This window comes from Salvelinus fontinalis, chromosome 38, assembly GCF_029448725.1.
Source record: "Salvelinus fontinalis isolate EN_2023a chromosome 38, ASM2944872v1, whole genome shotgun sequence".
In the NCBI taxonomy this organism is placed as follows: Eukaryota; Metazoa; Chordata; class Actinopteri; order Salmoniformes; family Salmonidae; genus Salvelinus; species Salvelinus fontinalis.
In genome coordinates, this window is record NC_074702.1 from 7,369,860 (window position 1) to 7,387,505 (window position 17,646).

The following is a 17,646-nucleotide window of genomic DNA, read 5'->3' on the forward strand; positions in this document are numbered from 1 at the left end:
CGGCCCAGGGGAGGGTGTAGTGCAGGAATTGATCCAGTGATAAAATCTGTTTTCCCTCTGAGAGGCCAGCTTCCTGTCTAATGGCAGTTAGACCAGGAGAAATAGCCCAGGAAGAGACAGCACTTAGACATCATACAAATCTATATGAATAAATATGGCTTTATGTACCACACGCACATGCAGCCTAACGCAGCAGAATGGGCCTAAGCACTCTGTGGTTTAAAAAAGCCTGAGAGATGGAGAGAGAGACATCGAGGGGGAGGGAGAGAGAGACATCGAGGGGAAGGGAGAGAGAGACATTGAGGGGGAGGGAGAGAGAGACATCGAGGGGGGGGAGAGAGAGACATCGACGGAGAGGGAGAGAGAGACATCGAGGGGGAGGGAGAGAGAGACATCGAGGGGGAGGGAGAGAGAGACATCGAGGGGGAGGGAGAGAGACATCGAGGGGGGGGGGAGAGAGACATCGAGGGGGAGGGAGAGAGACATCGAGGGGGAGGGAGAGAGACATCGAGGGGGAGGGAGAGAGAGACATCGGGGGGAGGGAGAGAGAGACATCGAGGGGGAGGGAGAGAGACATCGAGGGGGAGGGAGAGAGACATCGAGGGGGAGGGAGAGAGACATCGAGGGGGAGGGAGAGAGAGACATCGAGGGGGAGGGAGAGAGAGACATTGAGCGGGTCGATCATTGCTGTGGCTTCCTGTCAGTAGATGATCTGATGAGAGAAACAAGAGGAAGGTTAAGATAGGATAGAGGGATGAGAGGAGGAGTAGTGAGGAGGAGAAGATCTCCCTCTCAGATCATTAAATGTGTTCAAGGGATGCATGTGACCTGGTTGAGCCCCCAGAGCATTTCCCTGCACCTGAGATAACATCTGCAAATCTGTAAACGCGACCAATAAACTTTGATTTGAGACACACACGTTCCTGTAGTCTTGATTCTGTCGAACATATTAGTATTCACAGACACCCCTTGGTTTGTGTGAGCATATACTCTGTGATAGATTACTTCAGTCTCGGGATCTAGGGGTGAATGCTCTGTGATTGATTGCTCTGGATTAATCTCTTTACGAAATGCTCAGTGATAGATTGCTCTTTCTTCAGAGTGTGCAGCAGTGTGTGTGTACAGTATGTAAAGTATGTGTAAATGGTGTGGTCAGGACCCTGTCCATAAAGAAAACAGGCACTGGTGTTGATCTGTAAGGAGTAGATACGTGTTTAAATTGATGGTAGTAGCTTTCAACACATTGCTGACATCTTTGGTTGTTTCTGGCCAAGAGGTTGGATTGGCTCTAAAGTTACCATCCTCTATGTCACTGACAGTTGTGTTAATCTATCTCTCTCTCTTTTTCTCTTTCTCCATCTCTCTCTCTCTCATTCTATCCCTCTCTATCTATCTATCTATCTATCTATCTATCTATCTACCCCCTCTCTCTCTCTCTCTCTCTCTCTCTCTTTCTCTCTCTCTTTCTCTCTCTCTCTCTCTCTCTCAGGGAGGAGAACATTGTTATTACCAGGGGATAGTGCGGGGCCTCCCTGAATCCTTCGTGGCCCTCTCCACCTGCCACGGCCTACAGTGAGTATTCTGTGTCTGTGTTTTCCTCTGATCAGTATTTCCTTCCCACTGTGTCCCAGTCTCAGGCCTAAATAGCAATTATCCCATTTAGGCATTATGCCAGTATAATTATTGCAGACTAGCTGATCTCTCTCTCTCTCTGTTTATTGTGTGTGTGGTCCAGTCATGACAGGCAAAGGCCGCCACTCAGAGCTAGTTTCCTTTATGTTGTGTTGGTCCCACCTGGACCTGATCCCAAGGCTCTTACAGGGAGCTGAATTGAACACCAGGGAGCACCATTTGGGTAGCTTGATGCTACCAACCACCTCAACATACACATACAGTCATACTTTATTTCTCTTTTTGTTCACACACAAACACCTCTCTTCCTCTTCCTCTCTTTCTTCTCTGTCTCTCTCTTTCTCTCTCCATCCTCTCTCTCTCTCTCCATCTTCTCTCTCTGTATCTCTCTTTCTCTCTTCATCTTCTCTCTCTATCCTCTCTCTCTCTGTATCTCTCTCTCTGTCTCTCTCTCTCTGTATCTCTCTTTCTCTCTTCATCTTCTCTCTCTCTGTATCTCTCTCTCTGTCTCTCTCTTTCCTTCTCCATCCTCTCTCTCTCTCCCTGCAGCATTGTCCTGTGGGACGTCTCTGTTTCTCAGGCTGGTATTTTTAGTTGTTCTCTAAAGCAGTGCTTTCTCTGAGAGAGAGATGGGTCAGCTGGAGAAAGCCCAGCAGGGAGGTGTGTGTGTTGCATGTATGTTTATGTGTGTGACTGTATTGGGATATATCCGACAGTAGGCTCTAAACCATGCACAATGAGACTCAGAGAAAACTGTTCTTTTAAACCAGATATTTCCAAACTGGGGTATGCTATGCCGTCGGGGGTACACCAAATAAAAGTGTGATTCACATTTAAATAAAAAAATGTCAAACAGTGCATTTATATTTTCCAACGGGGCTATGCATTTGGGTGAGGTTTTTTTCTCGCCTGAGTAGCCTCGTTTCACTGACAAAAATTACTGAACTTGTGTTCAGCGAAATAACAGCAGAATGTCAAATGCAGGTAACCTAGTCAAATAATTAACGTCCAATCACATTAAGCGTTACTCTCTCGCAGAAAACCTTCACTCTTGAGCAGACGTTTTGAAACGAAACATGACAATTTGAAAAATAAGCCATGGGTGTTTTTGGAGCGAGAATAAAGATGACTTTCGAGTAATAAGACATGTATAAAAGCAACAGATAGCATTAATAAGAAGGGCTAGAAATTCCACGTTTCAAGATTGCTTCGATCACGTGGACTGGGATATGTTCCGGATAGCCTCAGACAACAACACTGATGTATACGCTGACTCGGTGAGCGAGTTTATTAGCAAGTGCATCGGTGTTGTTGTACCCACTGTGACTATTAAAACCTTCAATAACCAGAAACCGTGGATTGATGGCAGCATTCGCTCAAAACTGAAAGCACGAACCACTACTTTTAATCATGGCATGACGACCGGAAAAATGCCCGAATACAAACAGTATAGCTATTCCCTCCGTAAGGCAATCAAACAAGTTAAGTGTCAGTAGAGAGACAAAGTAGAGTCGCAATTCAACGCCTCAAACACAAGACGTATGTGGCAGGGTCTACAGTCAAGCACAGATTACAAAAATAAAACCAGCCCTGTCGCGGACACCGACGTCTTGCTCCCAGACAAATTAAACAACTTCTTTGCTCGCTTTGAGGACAATAACCTGTGGGCTCTCCTTCACCGTGGCCAACGTGAGTAAAACATTTAAACGTGTTAACCCTCACAGGGCTGCCGGCCCAGACCACAAGGCTGCCGGCCCACGCCCCAACAGGTCCACAGACGACGCAATCGCAATCACACTGCACACTGCCCTAACCCATCTGGACAAGAGGAATACCTATGTTTCTGCCTGTAGGAGGAGAGGAGCAAGATGAAATCATGGTCCGATTTACCGAATGGAGGGCGGGGGAGGGCCTTATATGCATTCTGGAAGATAGTATAGCAATGGTCTAGGGTTTTAGCAGTACGAGCACAGTAATCAATATGTTGATAGGATTTCGGGAGCCTTTTCCTCAAATTTGCTTTATTAAAATCCCCAGCTACAATAAATGCATCCTCAGGATATGTGGTTTCCAGTTTGCATAAAGTCCAGTGAAGTTCTTTGAGGGCCGTCGTGGTATCTGCTTGGGGGGATATAGACCACTGTGGCTATTATTGACGAAAATTCTCTCGGGAGATAGTACGGTCGGCATTTAATTGTGAGATATTCTAGGTTGGGTGAACAGAAGGACTTGAGTTCCTGTATATTATCATAGTTACACCATAAGTCGTTAATCATAAAACATATACCTCCACCGTTCTGCTTCCCGGAGAGATGTTTGTTCCTGTCGGCGCGATGTACTGAGGACCCAACTGGCTTTACAGAGTCAGACAGTATATCTCGCTATGTTTCCATGAAGCAGAGTATGTTACAATCCCTGTTGTCAACCTGAAAAGCAACTCTCGCCTTGAACTCATCAATTTTATTATCCAGAGATTGGACATTAGTGAGTAAAATTCCTCGGAAGCGGTGGGTGGTGTGCACGCTTCCTGAGTTGGACCAGAAGACTGCCTCGAGTAACTCTGCTTCCCCGGGATTGTTTTGGGTTGGCCTCTGGAAGAAGTTTGATTGCTCTGGGGAGAGTAAACAAAGGATCCGCTCCAGGGAAGTCGTAGTCCTGGTCATAATGCTGGAAGTTCTGGTGAGTTACCGCCGCTCTAACATCCAATAGTTCTTCCCGGCTGTATGTAATGACACAAAATAATTCCTGAGCTAATAACATAAAAAATAATACATAAACAAACAAAATACTGCAGAGTTGCTTAACCTGTCTAGGATCAGCGTGGCGCTAGCGGCACCCCCCCCCCCCCCCCCCACTGAAAAACCAGTGCCGCGAAATTCAAAAAAAATATTTTTTTAAAATATTTAACTTTCACACATTAAAGTCCAATACAGCTAATGAAAGACACAGATCTTGTGAATCCAGTCAACATTTCCGATTTTTAAAATGTTTTACAGGGAAGACACAATATGTAAAGATGTACATCTATTACCTAAAAACACATTAGCATAATCCACCATCTTTTATTTGTCCACCAACACCAGTAGCCATCACCAATTCGGCTAAACTAAGATATTTATAGCCCCTAACCAACAAAAAAACTCATTAGATGACAGTCTGATAACATATTTATGGTATGGGATAGGTTTTGTTAGAAAAAAGTGCATATTTCAGGTAGATGGCATAGTTTACAATTGCACCCACCATCACAAATGGACTAGAATAATTACAATGAGCAACGTGTTTACCTAACTACTAATCATCAAACATTTCGTAAAAATACACAGCATACACGAATCGAAAGACACAGATCCTGTGAATACAGACAATATTTCAGATTTTCTAAGTGTCTTACAGCGAAAACACAATAAATCGTTATATTAGCTTAGCACATAGCAATTAGCAGCCCAGCATTGATTCTAGCCAAAGTGAGCGATAAAAGTCAACATCGCCAAAAGATATTAATTTTTTCACTAACCTTCTCAGAATTCTTCCGATGACACTCCTGTAACATCACATTACAACATGCATATACAGTTTGATCGAAAATGTTTATATTTAGCCACCAAAATCATGGTTAGACAATGTGAAATGTAGACAAGCTGGTAAAGAAAAAGTCCTTGCGCCACTTAGACAGTGATCTACTCTTATACATAAATACTCATAAACGTGACTAAAAAATATAGGGTGGACAGGGATTGATAGACAATTTAATTCTTAATACAATTGCGTTATTACATTTTTTAATTTATCCTTACTTTTCAATACAGTTTGCGCCAAGCGAAGCTACGTCAAAAAACATGGCGTCCTAAGCCACTAAAATGTTTCGACAGAAACACGATTTATCATAATAAAAATGTCCTACCTTGAGCTGTTCTTCCATCAGTATCTTGGGCAAAGGATCCTTGCTTGGGAGAAATCGTCTTTTGGTGGAAAGCTGTCCTCTTGCCATGTGGAAATGTCAACTGCGTTCGGGATGAACTGAAAAGCGTGCCCAACTTTTCACATCGTTGCAAAAATAAATGTCCCAAAATCGCACTAAACGGATATAAATTGCTATAAAACGCTTTAAATTAACTACCTTATGATGTTTTTAACTCCTATAACGAGTGAAAAGATGACCGGAGAAATATAACAGGCTAAACTAACGCTTGGAACAGGTGCGCGCCGGTGTCCTCTAGGCTCATGACGCAGCTCCCAAAGAATGACTAGCTTCAGGGTTTTTTCATTTGTAGGGCCTGTGAACGCGCAATCGACCCCGTTGGAATCGTCATCACGTAAAGGCATCCAGGGGAAGACGTAAGAAGTGTCCGTATAGTCATAGCAACGACAGTGCCCTTTTAACTGACTTCAGAAGAGTGGCCAACATTTCTCAAATCTGACTCCATGTCAGGGAAATTGCTGTAGAATGGGCTCTGTTCCACTTAGAGACAAAATTTCAACTCCTATAGAAACTATAGACTGTTTTCTATCCAATAATAATAATAATATGCATATTGTACGATCAAGGATTTTGTGGGAAGCCGTTTAAAAAATTAGCCAAATTAGCATAAATAGTCTAAACAGCGCCCCCATCCCCAACAGGTTAAGAGCTAGTCGCGATGCTGCCATCTCCATCGGCGCCATCATCAAGTAGGAAGCGTCTTATCTGGTGAGCTACCGAGTGGCTAGGACAGGCAAGCTTGTAAGCTTCGCATAGAAGCCAGTGAATTCTATGCGTTACAGCTGGATGAGTCAACAGACGCGGCGGGCCTGGCACAGCTCCTGGTATATGTCCGTTACGTCTATGGGGGGGTCAATTAAGGAAGACATCCTCTTCTGCAAACCACTGGAAACCAGGACAACAGGAGAGGATATTTTTAAAGTACTGGACAGCTTTGTGACATCAAATGGACTTTGGTGGTCAAGATGTGTTGGTATCTGTACTGATGGCGCAAAAGCCATGACAGGGAGACATAGTGGAGTGGAAACGCGCGTGCAAGCAGTTGCTCCTGACGCCACTTGGGTGCAATAAAATGCAAATGAATTATTTAAAAATCATACAATGTGATTTTCTGGATTTTTGTTTTAGATTCCGTCTCTCACAGTTGAAGTGTACCTATGATAAAAATGACAGACCTCTATATGCTTTGTAAGTAGGAAAACCTGCAAAATTGGCCGTGTATCAAATACTTGTTCTCCCCACTGTAAATACATACATACATACATACATACATACATACATACATACATACATACACTCACACATACATACATACATACATACACACATACATACAGTTGAAGTCTTAAGTTTACATACACTTAGGTTGGCGTCATTAAAACTTGTTTTTCAACCACTCCACAAATTTCTTGTTAACAAACTATAGTTTTTACTTTACACAAGTTACACAAGTAATTTTTCCAACAGTTGTTTAAAGACAGATTATTTCACTTATAATTCACTCAATTCCAGTGGGTCTGTCACGCCCTGGCCTTAGTTATCTTTGTTTTCTATATTATTTTAGTTAGGTCAGGGTGTGACATGGGGGATGTTTGTGTGTATTTGTCTCGTCTTGGGTGGTTGTATTGTATATGGGGTTTTGTAGAGTGTATGGGGTTGTGTTCAGTGTAGGTGTTTAGGAAAGTCTATGGTTGCCTGGTTCGGTTCTCAATCAGAGACAGCTGTTTATTATTGTCTCTGATTGGGAGCCATATTTAAGGCAGCCATAGGCATTAGGCTATTGTGGGTAATTGTCTATGTCTATGTTGCATGTGTGCACGTAGTTTGTTTAGCTTCACGATCGTTTGTTGTTTTTGTTCGTTTGTAAGTGTGTTGTTTGTCTTCATTAAAGAAGATGTCTTCATATCAAGCTGCGCCTTGGTCCTCTCTTTCACCTATAGACGATCGTGACAGGGTCAGAAGTTTACATACACATAAGTTGACTGTGCCTTTAAACAGCTTGGAATATTCCTGAAAATGATGTCATGGCTTTAGAAGCTTCTGATATGCCAATTGACATAATTTGAGTCAATTGGAGGTGTACCTGTGGATGTATTTCAAGGTCTACCTTCAAACTCATTGTCTCTTTGCTTGACATCATGGGAAAATCAAAAGAAATCAGCCAAGACCTCAGAAAATTATTTGGAGACCTCCACAAGTCTGGTTCATCCTTGGGAGCAATTTCCAAACACATGAAGGTACCACATACATCTGTACAAACAATAGTACGCAAGTAGAAACACCATGGGACCACGCAGCCGTCATACCGCTCAGGAAGGAGACGCGTTCTGTCTCATAGAGATGAACGTACTTTGGTGCAAAAAAAACAAATCAATCCCAGAACAACAGCAAAGGACCTTGTTAAGATGGAGGAAACAGGTACAAAAATATCTATATCCACACTAAAACGAGTCCTATATCGACATATCCTGTAAGGCCGCTCAGCAAGGAAGAAGCCACTCCTCCAAAACCGCCATAAAAAAAGCCAGACTACGTTTTGCAACTGCACATAGGGACAAAGATTGTACTTTTTGGAGAAATGTTCTCTGGTCTGATGAAACAAAAATAGAACTGTTTGGCCATAATGACCATTGTTATGTTTGGAGGAAAAAGGGGGATGCTTGCAAGCCGAAGAACACCATCCCAACCGTGAAGCATGGGGGTGGCAGCATTATGTTGTGGGGGTGCTTTTCTACAGGAGGGACTGGTGCACTTCCCAAATGAATGGCATCATGAGGCAGGAAAATGATGTGGCTATATTGAAGCAACATCTCAAGACATCAGTCAGAAAGTTAAAGCTTGGTCGCAAATGGGTCTTCCAAATGGACACTGACCCCAAACATACTTCCAAAGTTGTGGCAAAATGGCTTAAGGACAGCAAAGGCAAGGAATTGGAGTGGCCATCACAAAGCCCTGACATCAATCATATAGAACATTTGTGGGCAGAACTGAAAAAGCGTGTGTGCGAGCAAGGAGGCCTACAAACCTGACTCAGTTACACCAGCTCTGTCAGGAGGAATGGGCCAAAATTCACCAAACTTATTGTGGGAAGCTTGTGGAAGGCTACCCGACACGTTTGACCCCCCAAGTTAAACAATTTAAAGGCAATGCTACCAAATACTAATTGAGTGTATGTACACTTCTGACTAACTGGGAATGTGATTAAAGAAATAAAAGTTGAAATAAATCATTCTCTGACATTTCACATTCTTAAAATAAAGTGGTGATCCTAACTGACCTAAAACAGGGAATTTTTACTTGGATTAAATGTCAGGAATTGTGAAAAACTGAGTTTAAATGTATTTGGCAAAGGTGTATGTAAACTTCCGATTTCAACTGTATACAGATAAATAAATACAGATTTTTTTTTAAACGTAAACAGGAGTAATTGGAACCCAGTCTGGCACAAAGAGAAGATTCATATGGAGATAAACCTACAGTATAGACAATCTACAGTCATGGCCAAAAGTTTTGAGAATGACACAAATATACATTTTCACAAAGTCTGCTGCCTCAGTTTGTATGATGGTAATTTGTATATACTCCAGAATTTTGTGAAGAGTGATCAGATGAATTGCAAAGTCCCTGTTTTCCATGCAAATGAACTGAATCCCCCAAAAACATTTCCACTGCAGTTCAGCCCTGCCACAAAAGGACCAGCTGACATCATGTCAGTGATTCACTCGTTAACACAGGTGTGAGTGTTGACGAGGACAAGGCTGGAGATCACTCTGTCATGCTGATTGAGTTCGAATAACAGACTGGAAGCTTCAAAAAGAGGGTGGTGCTTGGAATCATTGCTCTTCCTCTGTCAGCCATGGTTACCTGCGTGGAAACATGTGCCGTCATCATTGCTTTGCACAAAAAGGGCTTCACAGGCAAGGATATTGCTGCCAGTAAGATTGCACCTAAATCAACCATTTATCGGATCATTAAGAACTTCAAGGAGAGCGGTTCAATTGTTGTGAAGAAGGCTTCAGTGCGCCCAAGAAAGTCCAGCAGGCGCCAGGACCGTCTCCTAAAGTTGATTCAGCTGCGGGATCGGGGCACCACCAGTACAGAGCTTGCTCAGGAATGGCAGCAGGCAGGTGTGAGTGCATCTGCACCACAGTGAGGCGAAGACTTTTGGAGGATGGCCTGGTGTCAAAAAGGGCAGCAAAGAAGCCACTTCTCTCCAGGAAAAACATCAGGGACAGACTGATATTCTGCAAAAGGTACAGGGATTGGACTGCTGTGGACTGGGGTAAAGTCATTTTCTCTGATGAATCCCCTTTCCAATTGTTTGGGGCACCTGGAAAAAAGCTTGTCCGGAGAAGACAAGGTGAGCGCTACTGTCAGTCCTGTATCATGCCAACAGTAAAGCATTCTAAGACCATTCATGTGTGGGGTTGCTTCTCAGCCAAGGGAGTGGGCTCACTCACAATTTTGCCAAAGAGCACAGCCATGAATAAAGAATGGTACCAACACATCCTCCGAGAGCAACCATCCAGGAACAGTTTGGTGACGAACAATGCCGTTTCCTGCATGATGGAGCACCTTTCCATAAGGCAAAAGTGTTAACTAAGTGGCTCGGGGAACAAAACATCAATATTTTGGGTCCATGGCCAGGAAACTCCCCAGACCTTAATCCCATTGACAACTTGTGGTCAATCCTCAAGAGGCGGGTGGACAAACAAAAACCCACAAATTCTGACAAACTCCAAGCATTGATTATGCAAGAATGGACTGCCATCAGTCAGGATGTGGCCCAGAAGTTAATTGACAGCATGCCAGGGCGGATTGCAGAGGTCTTGAAAAAGAAGGGTCAACACTGCAAATATTGACTCTTTGCATCAACTTCATGTAATTGTCAATAAAAGCCTAATGCACTTATGAAATGCTTGAAATTATACTTCAGTATTCCATAACATCTGACAAAAATATCTAAAGACACTGATGCAGCAAACTTTGTGAAAAGTAATATTTGTGTCATTCTCAAAACTTTTGGCCACGACTGTATATACACACATGCCATTAACCACATAGAAGCTAAATATTTTTACAATTTAATTATAGGTCGCCCTTTTTCTTTTATTCCAGGCTTTATCTAAATATTCCGCAAACGGAAATACACAATGGACAAAAAACAATTTCACTTTCTCCTCATCACTCAGCCACATAATGCCAGGGAATATCTGATGTGCTTTCTGGAATAAGAGCAAGCATATATCGTGGTAGAAAGGGCAATAGAGGATACAATGAGTTTCATTCTCTTTTTCTTCGAGGTCACAATAGTTACATAGTCTTTTCTCTTCCATTTCACCACAATACCGACCCGTTTCAATACGCAGAGGCAACATCCCTGATCTTACCTGTTTCAATACGCAGAGGCAACATCCCTGATCTTACCTGTTTCAATACACAGAGGCAACATCCCTGATCTTACCTGTTTCAATACGCAGAGGCAACATCCCTGATCTTACCTGTTTCAATACGCAGAGGCAACATCCCTGATCTTACCTGTTTCAATACGCAGAGGCAATATCCCTGATCTTACCTGTTTCAATACGCAGAGGCAATATCCCTGATCTTACCTGTGCACATAGCGATCTCTTGCTTTTAGGTAGGTTATACATAATATATCTCTCACATACCAATTCTCCCTTAATCAAACAAAAGGTTCTCAATTTGGGCTTATGATTAATCTTGTATTGTTAGTTAGTAGTGTTGGTTACTAGTGTTAGTTAGTAGTGTTAGTTACTAGTAGTAGTGCTGGTTAGCAGTGTTAGTAGTGTTGGTTACTAGTGTTAGTAGTGGTGGCTAGTAGTTTTGGTTAGTAGTGTTGGTTACTAGTGTTACTAGTGTTGGTTAGTAGTGTTAGTAGTGTTGGCTAGTAGTTTAGGTTAGTAGTGTTGGTTACTAGTGTTACTAGTGTTGGTTAGTAGTGTTAGTAGTGTTGGTTAGTAGTGTTAGTTACTAGTGGTAGTGTTGGTTTGTAGTGTTGGTTAGTAGTGTTGGTTATAAGTGTTAGTAGTGTTGGTTAGTAGTGTTGGTTAGTAGTGTTAGTAGTGGTGGTTAGTAGTGTTGGTTAGTAGTGTTAGTAGTGTTAGTAGTGTTGGATAGTAGTGTTAGTACTGTTGGTTAGTAGTGTTAGTAGTGTTAGTAGTGTTAGTAGTGTTGGTTAGTAGTGTTAGTAGTGTTGGTTAGTAGTGTTGGTTAGTAGTGTTAGTAGTGTTAGTAGTGTTGGTTAGTAGTGTTAGTAGTGTTAGTAGTGTTGGTTAGTAGTGTTAGTAGTGTTAGTAGTGTTAGTAGTGTTGGTTAGTAGTGTTAGTAGTGTTAGTAGTGTTGGTCAGTAGTGTTAGTAGTGTTAGTAGTGATAGTAGTGTTGGATAGTAGTGTTAGTAGTGTTAGTAGTGTTAGTAGTGTTGGATAGTAGTGTTAGTAGTGTTAGTAGTGTTAGTAGTGTTGGTTAGTAGTGTTAGTAAGTAGTGTTAGTAGTGTTAGTAGTGTTAGTAGTAGTGTTGGTTAGTAGTGTTAGTAGTGTTGGTTAGTAGTGTTGGTTAGTAGTGTTGGTTAGTGGTGTTAGTAGTGTTAGTAGTGTTAGTAGTGTTAGTAGTAGTGTTAGTAGTGTTGGATTGTAGTGGTAGTAGTGTTAGTAGTGTTGGTTAGTAGTGTTAGTAGTGTTGGTTAGTAGTGTTAGTAATGTTGGATAGTAGTGTTAGTAGGGTTAGTAGTGTTGGTTAGTAGTGTTTGTAGTGTTGGTTAGTAGTGTTAGTAGTGTTAGTAGTGTTGGTTAGTAGTGTTAGTAGTAGTGTTAGCAGTGTTAGTAGTGTTAGTAGTAGTGTTAGTAGTGTTGGTTAGCAGTGTTGGTTAGTAGTGTTAGTAGTGTTGGTTAGTAGTGTTAGTAGTGTTAGTAGTGTTAGTAGTAGTGTTAGTAGTAGTGTTGGATAGTAGTGTTAGTAGTGTTGGTTAGTAGTGTTAGTAGTAGTGTTAGCAGTGTTAGTAGTGTTAGTAGTAGTGTTTGTAGTGTTGGATAGTAGTGTTAGTAGTGTTAGTAGTAGTGTTGGTTAGTAGTGTTAGTAGTGTTAGTAGTAGTGTTTGTAGTGTTGGATAGTAGTGTTAGTAGTGTTGGTTAGTAGTGTTAGTAGTGTTAGTAGTGTTGGTTAGTAGTGTTAGTAGTAGTGTTGGATAGTAGTGTTAGTAGTGTTAGTAGTAGTGTTTGTAGTGTTGGTTAGTAGTGTTAGTAGTGTTAGTAGTAGTGTTTGTAGTGTTGGATAGTAGTGTTAGTAGTAGTGTTTGTAGTGTTGGTTAGTAGTGTTGGTTAGTAGTGTTGGTTAGTAGTTTTGGTTAGTAGTGTTGGTTACTAGTGTTACTAGTGGTGGTTAGTAGTGTTAGTAGTGTTGGTTAGTAGTGTTAGTTACTAGTGGTAGTGTTGGTTTGTAGTGTTGGTTAGTAGTGTTGGTTAGAAGTGTTAGTAGTGTTGGTTAGTAGTGTTAGTAGTGTTGGTTAGTAGTGTTAGTAGTTTTAGTAGTGTTGGATAGTAGTGTTAGTAGTGTTGGTTAGTAGTGTTGGTTAGTAGTGTTAGTAGTTTTAGTAGTGTTGGTTAGTAGTGTTGGTAGTTTTAGTAGTGTTGGTTAGTAGTGTTAGTAGTGTTGGTTAGTAGTGTTAGTAGTGTTGGTTAGTAGTGTTGGTTAGTCGTGTTGGTTAGTAGTGTTGGTTAGTAGTGTTAGTAGTGTTGGTTAGTAGTGTTAGTAGTGTTGGTTAGTAGTGTTAGTAGTGTTGGTTAGTAGTGTTAGTAGTGTTGGTTAGTAGTGTTAGTAGTGTTGGTTAGTAGTGTTAGTAGTGTTAGTAGTGTTGGTTAGTAGTGTTAGTAGTGTTAGTAGTGTTGGTAGTGTTGGTTAGTAGTGTTAGTAGTGTTAGTAGTGTTAGTAGTGTTGGTTAGTAGTGTTAGTAGTGTTGGATAGTAGTGTTAGTAGTGTTGGTTAGTAGTCTTGGTTAGTAGTGTTAGTAGTGTTGGTTAGTAGTGTTAGTAGTGTTAGTAGTGTTGGTTAGTAGTGTTAGTAGTGTTGGATAGTAGTGTTAGTAGTGTTGGTTAGTAGTGTTGGTTAGTAGTGTTAGTAGTGTTAGTAGTGTTAGTAGTGATAGTAGTGTTGGATAGTAGTGTTGGATAGTAGTGTTAGTAGTGTTGGTTAGTAGTGTTAGTAGTGTTAGTAGTTTTAGTAGTGTTGGTTAGTAGTGTTAATAGTGTTGGTTAGTAGTGTTAGTAGTGTTGGTTAGTAGTGTTAGTAGTGTTGGTTAGTAGTGTTGGTTAGTAGTGTTGGTTAGTAGTGTTGGTTAGTAGTGTTAGTAGTGTTGGTTAGTAGTGTTAGTAGTGTTGGTTAGTAGTGTTAGTAGTGTTGGTTAGTGGTGTTAGTGTTGGTTAGTAGTGTTAGTAGTGTTGGATAGTAGTGTTAGTAGTGTTGGATAGTAGTGTTAGCAGTGTTGGTTAGTAGTCTTGGTTAGTAGTGTTAGTAGTGTTGGTTAGTAGTGTTAGTAGTGTTAGTAGTGTTGGTTAGTAGTGTTAGTAGTGTTGGATAGTAGTGTTAGTAGTGTTGGTTAGTAGTGTTGGTTAGTAGTGTTAGTAGTGTTAGTAGTGTTAGTAGTGATAGTAGTGTTGGATAGTAGTGTTGGATAGTAGTGTTAGTAGTGTTGGTTAGTAGTGTTGGTTAGTAGTGTTAGTAGTGTTAGTAGTGTTAGTAGTGATAGTAGTGTTGGATAGTAGTGTTGGTTAGTAGTGTTAGTTACTAGTGGTAGTGTTGGTTTGTAGTGTTGGTTAGTAGTGTTGGTTAGAAGTGTTAGTAGTGTTGGTTAGTAGTGTTAGTAGTGTTGGTTAGTAGTGTTAGTAGTTTTAGTAGTGTTGGATAGTAGTGTTAGTAGTGTTGGTTAGTAGTGTTGGTTAGTAGTGTTAGTAGTTTTAGTAGTGTTGGTTAGTAGTGTTGGTAGTTTTAGTAGTGTTGGTTAGTAGTGTTAGTAGTGTTGGTTAGTAGTGTTAGTAGTGTTGGTTAGTAGTGTTGGTTAGTCGTGTTGGTTAGTAGTGTTGGTTAGTAGTGTTAGTAGTGTTGGTTAGTAGTGTTAGTAGTGTTGGTTAGTAGTGTTAGTAGTGTTGGTTAGTAGTGTTAGTAGTGTTGGTTAGTAGTGTTAGTAGTGTTGGTTAGTAGTGTTAGTAGTGTTAGTAGTGTTAGTAGTGTTGGTAGTGTTGGTTAGTAGTGTTAGTAGTGTTGGTTAGTAGTGTTAGTAGTGTTAGTAGTGTTGGATAGTAGTGTTAGCAGTGTTGGTTAGTAGTCTTGGTTAGTAGTGTTAGTAGTGTTGGTTAGTAGTGTTAGTAGTGTTAGTAGTGTTGGTTAGTAGTGTTAGTAGTGTTGGATAGTAGTGTTAGTAGTGTTGGTTAGTAGTGTTGGTTAGTAGTGTTAGTAGTGTTAGTAGTGTTAGTAGTGATAGTAGTGTTGGATAGTAGTGTTGGATAGTAGTGTTAGTAGTGTTGGTTAGTAGTGTTAGTAGTGTTAGTAGTTTTAGTAGTGTTGGTTAGTAGTGTTAGTAGTGTTGGTTAGTAGTGTTGGTTAGTCGTGTTGGTTAGTAGTGTTGGTTAGTAGTGTTAGTAGTGTTGGTTAGTAGTGTTAGTAGTGTTGGTTAGTAGTGTTAGTAGTGTTGGTTAGTAGTGTTAGTAGTGTTGGTTAGTAGTGTTAGTAGTGTTGGTTAGTAGTGTTAGTAGTGTTAGTAGTGTTGGTTAGTAGTGTTAGTAGTGTTAGTAGTGTTGGTAGTGTTGGTTAGTAGTGTTAGTAGTGTTAGTAGTGTTAGTAGTGTTGGTTAGTAGTGTTAGTAGTGTTGGATAGTAGTGTTAGCAGTGTTGGTTAGTAGTCTTGGTTAGTAGTGTTAGTAGTGTTGGTTAGTAGTGTTAGTAGTGTTAGTAGTGTTGGTTAGTAGTGTTAGTAGTGTTGGATAGTAGTGTTAGTAGTGTTGGTTAGTAGTGTTGGTTAGTAGTGTTAGTAGTGTTAGTAGTGTTAGTAGTGATAGTAGTGTTGGATAGTAGTGTTGGATAGTAGTGTTAGTAGTGTTGGTTAGTAGTGTTGGTTAGTAGTGTTGGTTAGTAGTGTTGGTTAGTAGTGTTAGTAGTGTTGGTTAGTAGTGTTGGTTAGTAGTGTTGGTTAGTAGTGTTAGTAGTGTTGGTTAGTGGTGTTAGTGTTGGTTAGTAGTGTTAGTAGTGTTGGATAGTAGTGTTAGTAGTGTTAGTAGTGTTGGATAGTAGTGTTAGCAGTGTTGGTTAGTAGTCTTGGTTAGTAGTGTTAGTAGTGTTGGTTAGTAGTGTTAGTAGTGTTAGTAGTGTTGGTTAGTAGTGTTAGTAGTGTTGGGTAGTGTTGGTTAGTAGTGTTGGTTAGTAGTGTTAGTAGTGTTAGTAGTGTTAGTAGTGATAGTAGTGTTGGATAGTAGTGTTGGATAGTAGTGTTAGTAGTGTTGGTTAGTAGTGTTGGTTAGTAGTGTTAGTAGTGTTAGTAGTGATAGTAGTGTTGGATAGTAGTGTTGGATAGTAGTGTTAGTAGTGTTGGTTAGTAGTGTTAGTAGTGTTAGTAGTTTTAGTAGTGTTGGTTAGTAGTGTTAGTAGTGTTGGTTAGTAGTGTTAGTAGTGTTGGTTAGTAGTGTTGGTTAGTAGTGTTGGTTAGTAGTGTTGGTTAGTAGTGTTAGTAGTGTTGGTTAGTAGTGTTAGTAGTGTTGGTTAGTAGTGTTAGTAGTGTTGGTTAGTGGTGTTAGTGTTGGTTAGTAGTGTTAGTAGTGTTGGATAGTAGTGTTAGTAGTGTTAGTAGTGTTAGTAGTGTTCGTTAGTAGTGTTAGTAGTGTTAGTAGTGTTGGTTAGTAGTGTTGGTTAGTAGTGTTAGTAGTGTTGGTTAGTAGTGTTGGTTAGTAGTGTTAGTAGTGTTAGTAGTGTTGGTTAGTAGTGTTAGTAGTGTTAGTAGTGTTAGTAGTGTTGGTTAGTAGTGTTAGTAGTGTTGGTTAGTAGTGTTAGTAGTGTTGGTTAGTAGTGTTGGTTAGTAGTGTTGGTTAGTAGTGTTAGTAGTGTTAGTAGTGTTAGTAGTGTTGGTTAGTAGTGTTAGTAGTGTTGGTTAGTGGTGTTAGTGTTGGTTAGTAGTGTTAGTAGTGTTGGATAGTAGTGTTAGTAGTGTTGGTTAGTATTGTTAGTAGTGTTAGTAGTGTTGGTTAGTAGTGTTAGTAGTGTTAGTAGTGTTGGTTAGTAGTGTTAGTAGTGTTAGTAGTGTTGGTTAGTAGTGTTAGTAGTGTTAGTAGTGTTGGATAGTAGTGTTAGTAGTGTTGGTTAGTAGTGTTAGTAGTGTTGGTAGTGTTGGTTAGTAGTGTAAGTAGTGTTAGTAGTGTTGGTTAGTAGTGTAAGTAGTGTTAGTAGTGTTAGTAGTGTTGGTTAGTAGTGTTAGTAGTGTTAGTAGTGTTGGTAGTGTTAGTAGTGTTGGTTAGTAGTGTTAGTAGTGTTGGTTAGTAGTGTTAGTAGTGTTGGTTAGTAGTGTTAGTAGTGTTAGTAGTGTTGGTTAGTAGTGTTAGTAGTGTTGGTAGTGTTAGTAGTGTTGGTTAGTAGTGTAAGTAGTGTTAGTAGTGTTAGTAGTGTTAGTAGTGTTGGTAGTGTTAGTAGTGTTAGTAGTGTTGGTTAGTAGTGTTAGTAGTGTTAGTAGTGTTAGTAGTGTTAGTAGTGTTAGTAGTGTTGGTTAGTAGTGTTAGTAGTGTTGGTAGTGTTAGTAGTGTTGGTTAGTAGTGTAAGTAGTGTTAGTAGTGTTAGTAGTGTTAGTAGTGTTAGTAGTGTAAGTAGTGTTAGTAGTGTTAGTAGTGTTAGTAGTGTTGGTAGTGTTAGTAGTGTTAGTAGTGTTGGTTAATAGTGTAAGTAGTGTTAGTAGTGTTAGTAGTGTTGGTTAGTAGTGTTAGTAGTGTTAGTAGTGTTGGTATTGTTAGTAGTGTTGGTTAGTAGTGTAAGTAGTGTTAGT

General features: G+C 40.5%; 1 protein-coding gene across 2 annotated transcripts in view; it reads left to right on the plus strand.

Moving 5' to 3' along the window:
* LOC129837622 (disintegrin and metalloproteinase domain-containing protein 22-like) overlaps window positions 1–17,646 on the plus strand; it is a 143,289-nt gene that overhangs the window by 53,306 nt on the left and 72,337 nt on the right. For both annotated transcript variants that reach the window (XM_055903930.1, XM_055903931.1), the window contains exon 5: window positions 1,490–1,572. In XM_055903930.1, coding sequence (XP_055759905.1) covers window positions 1,490–1,572 — 83 coding nt within the window. The remainder of the gene's footprint in view (window positions 1–1,489; window positions 1,573–17,646) is intronic.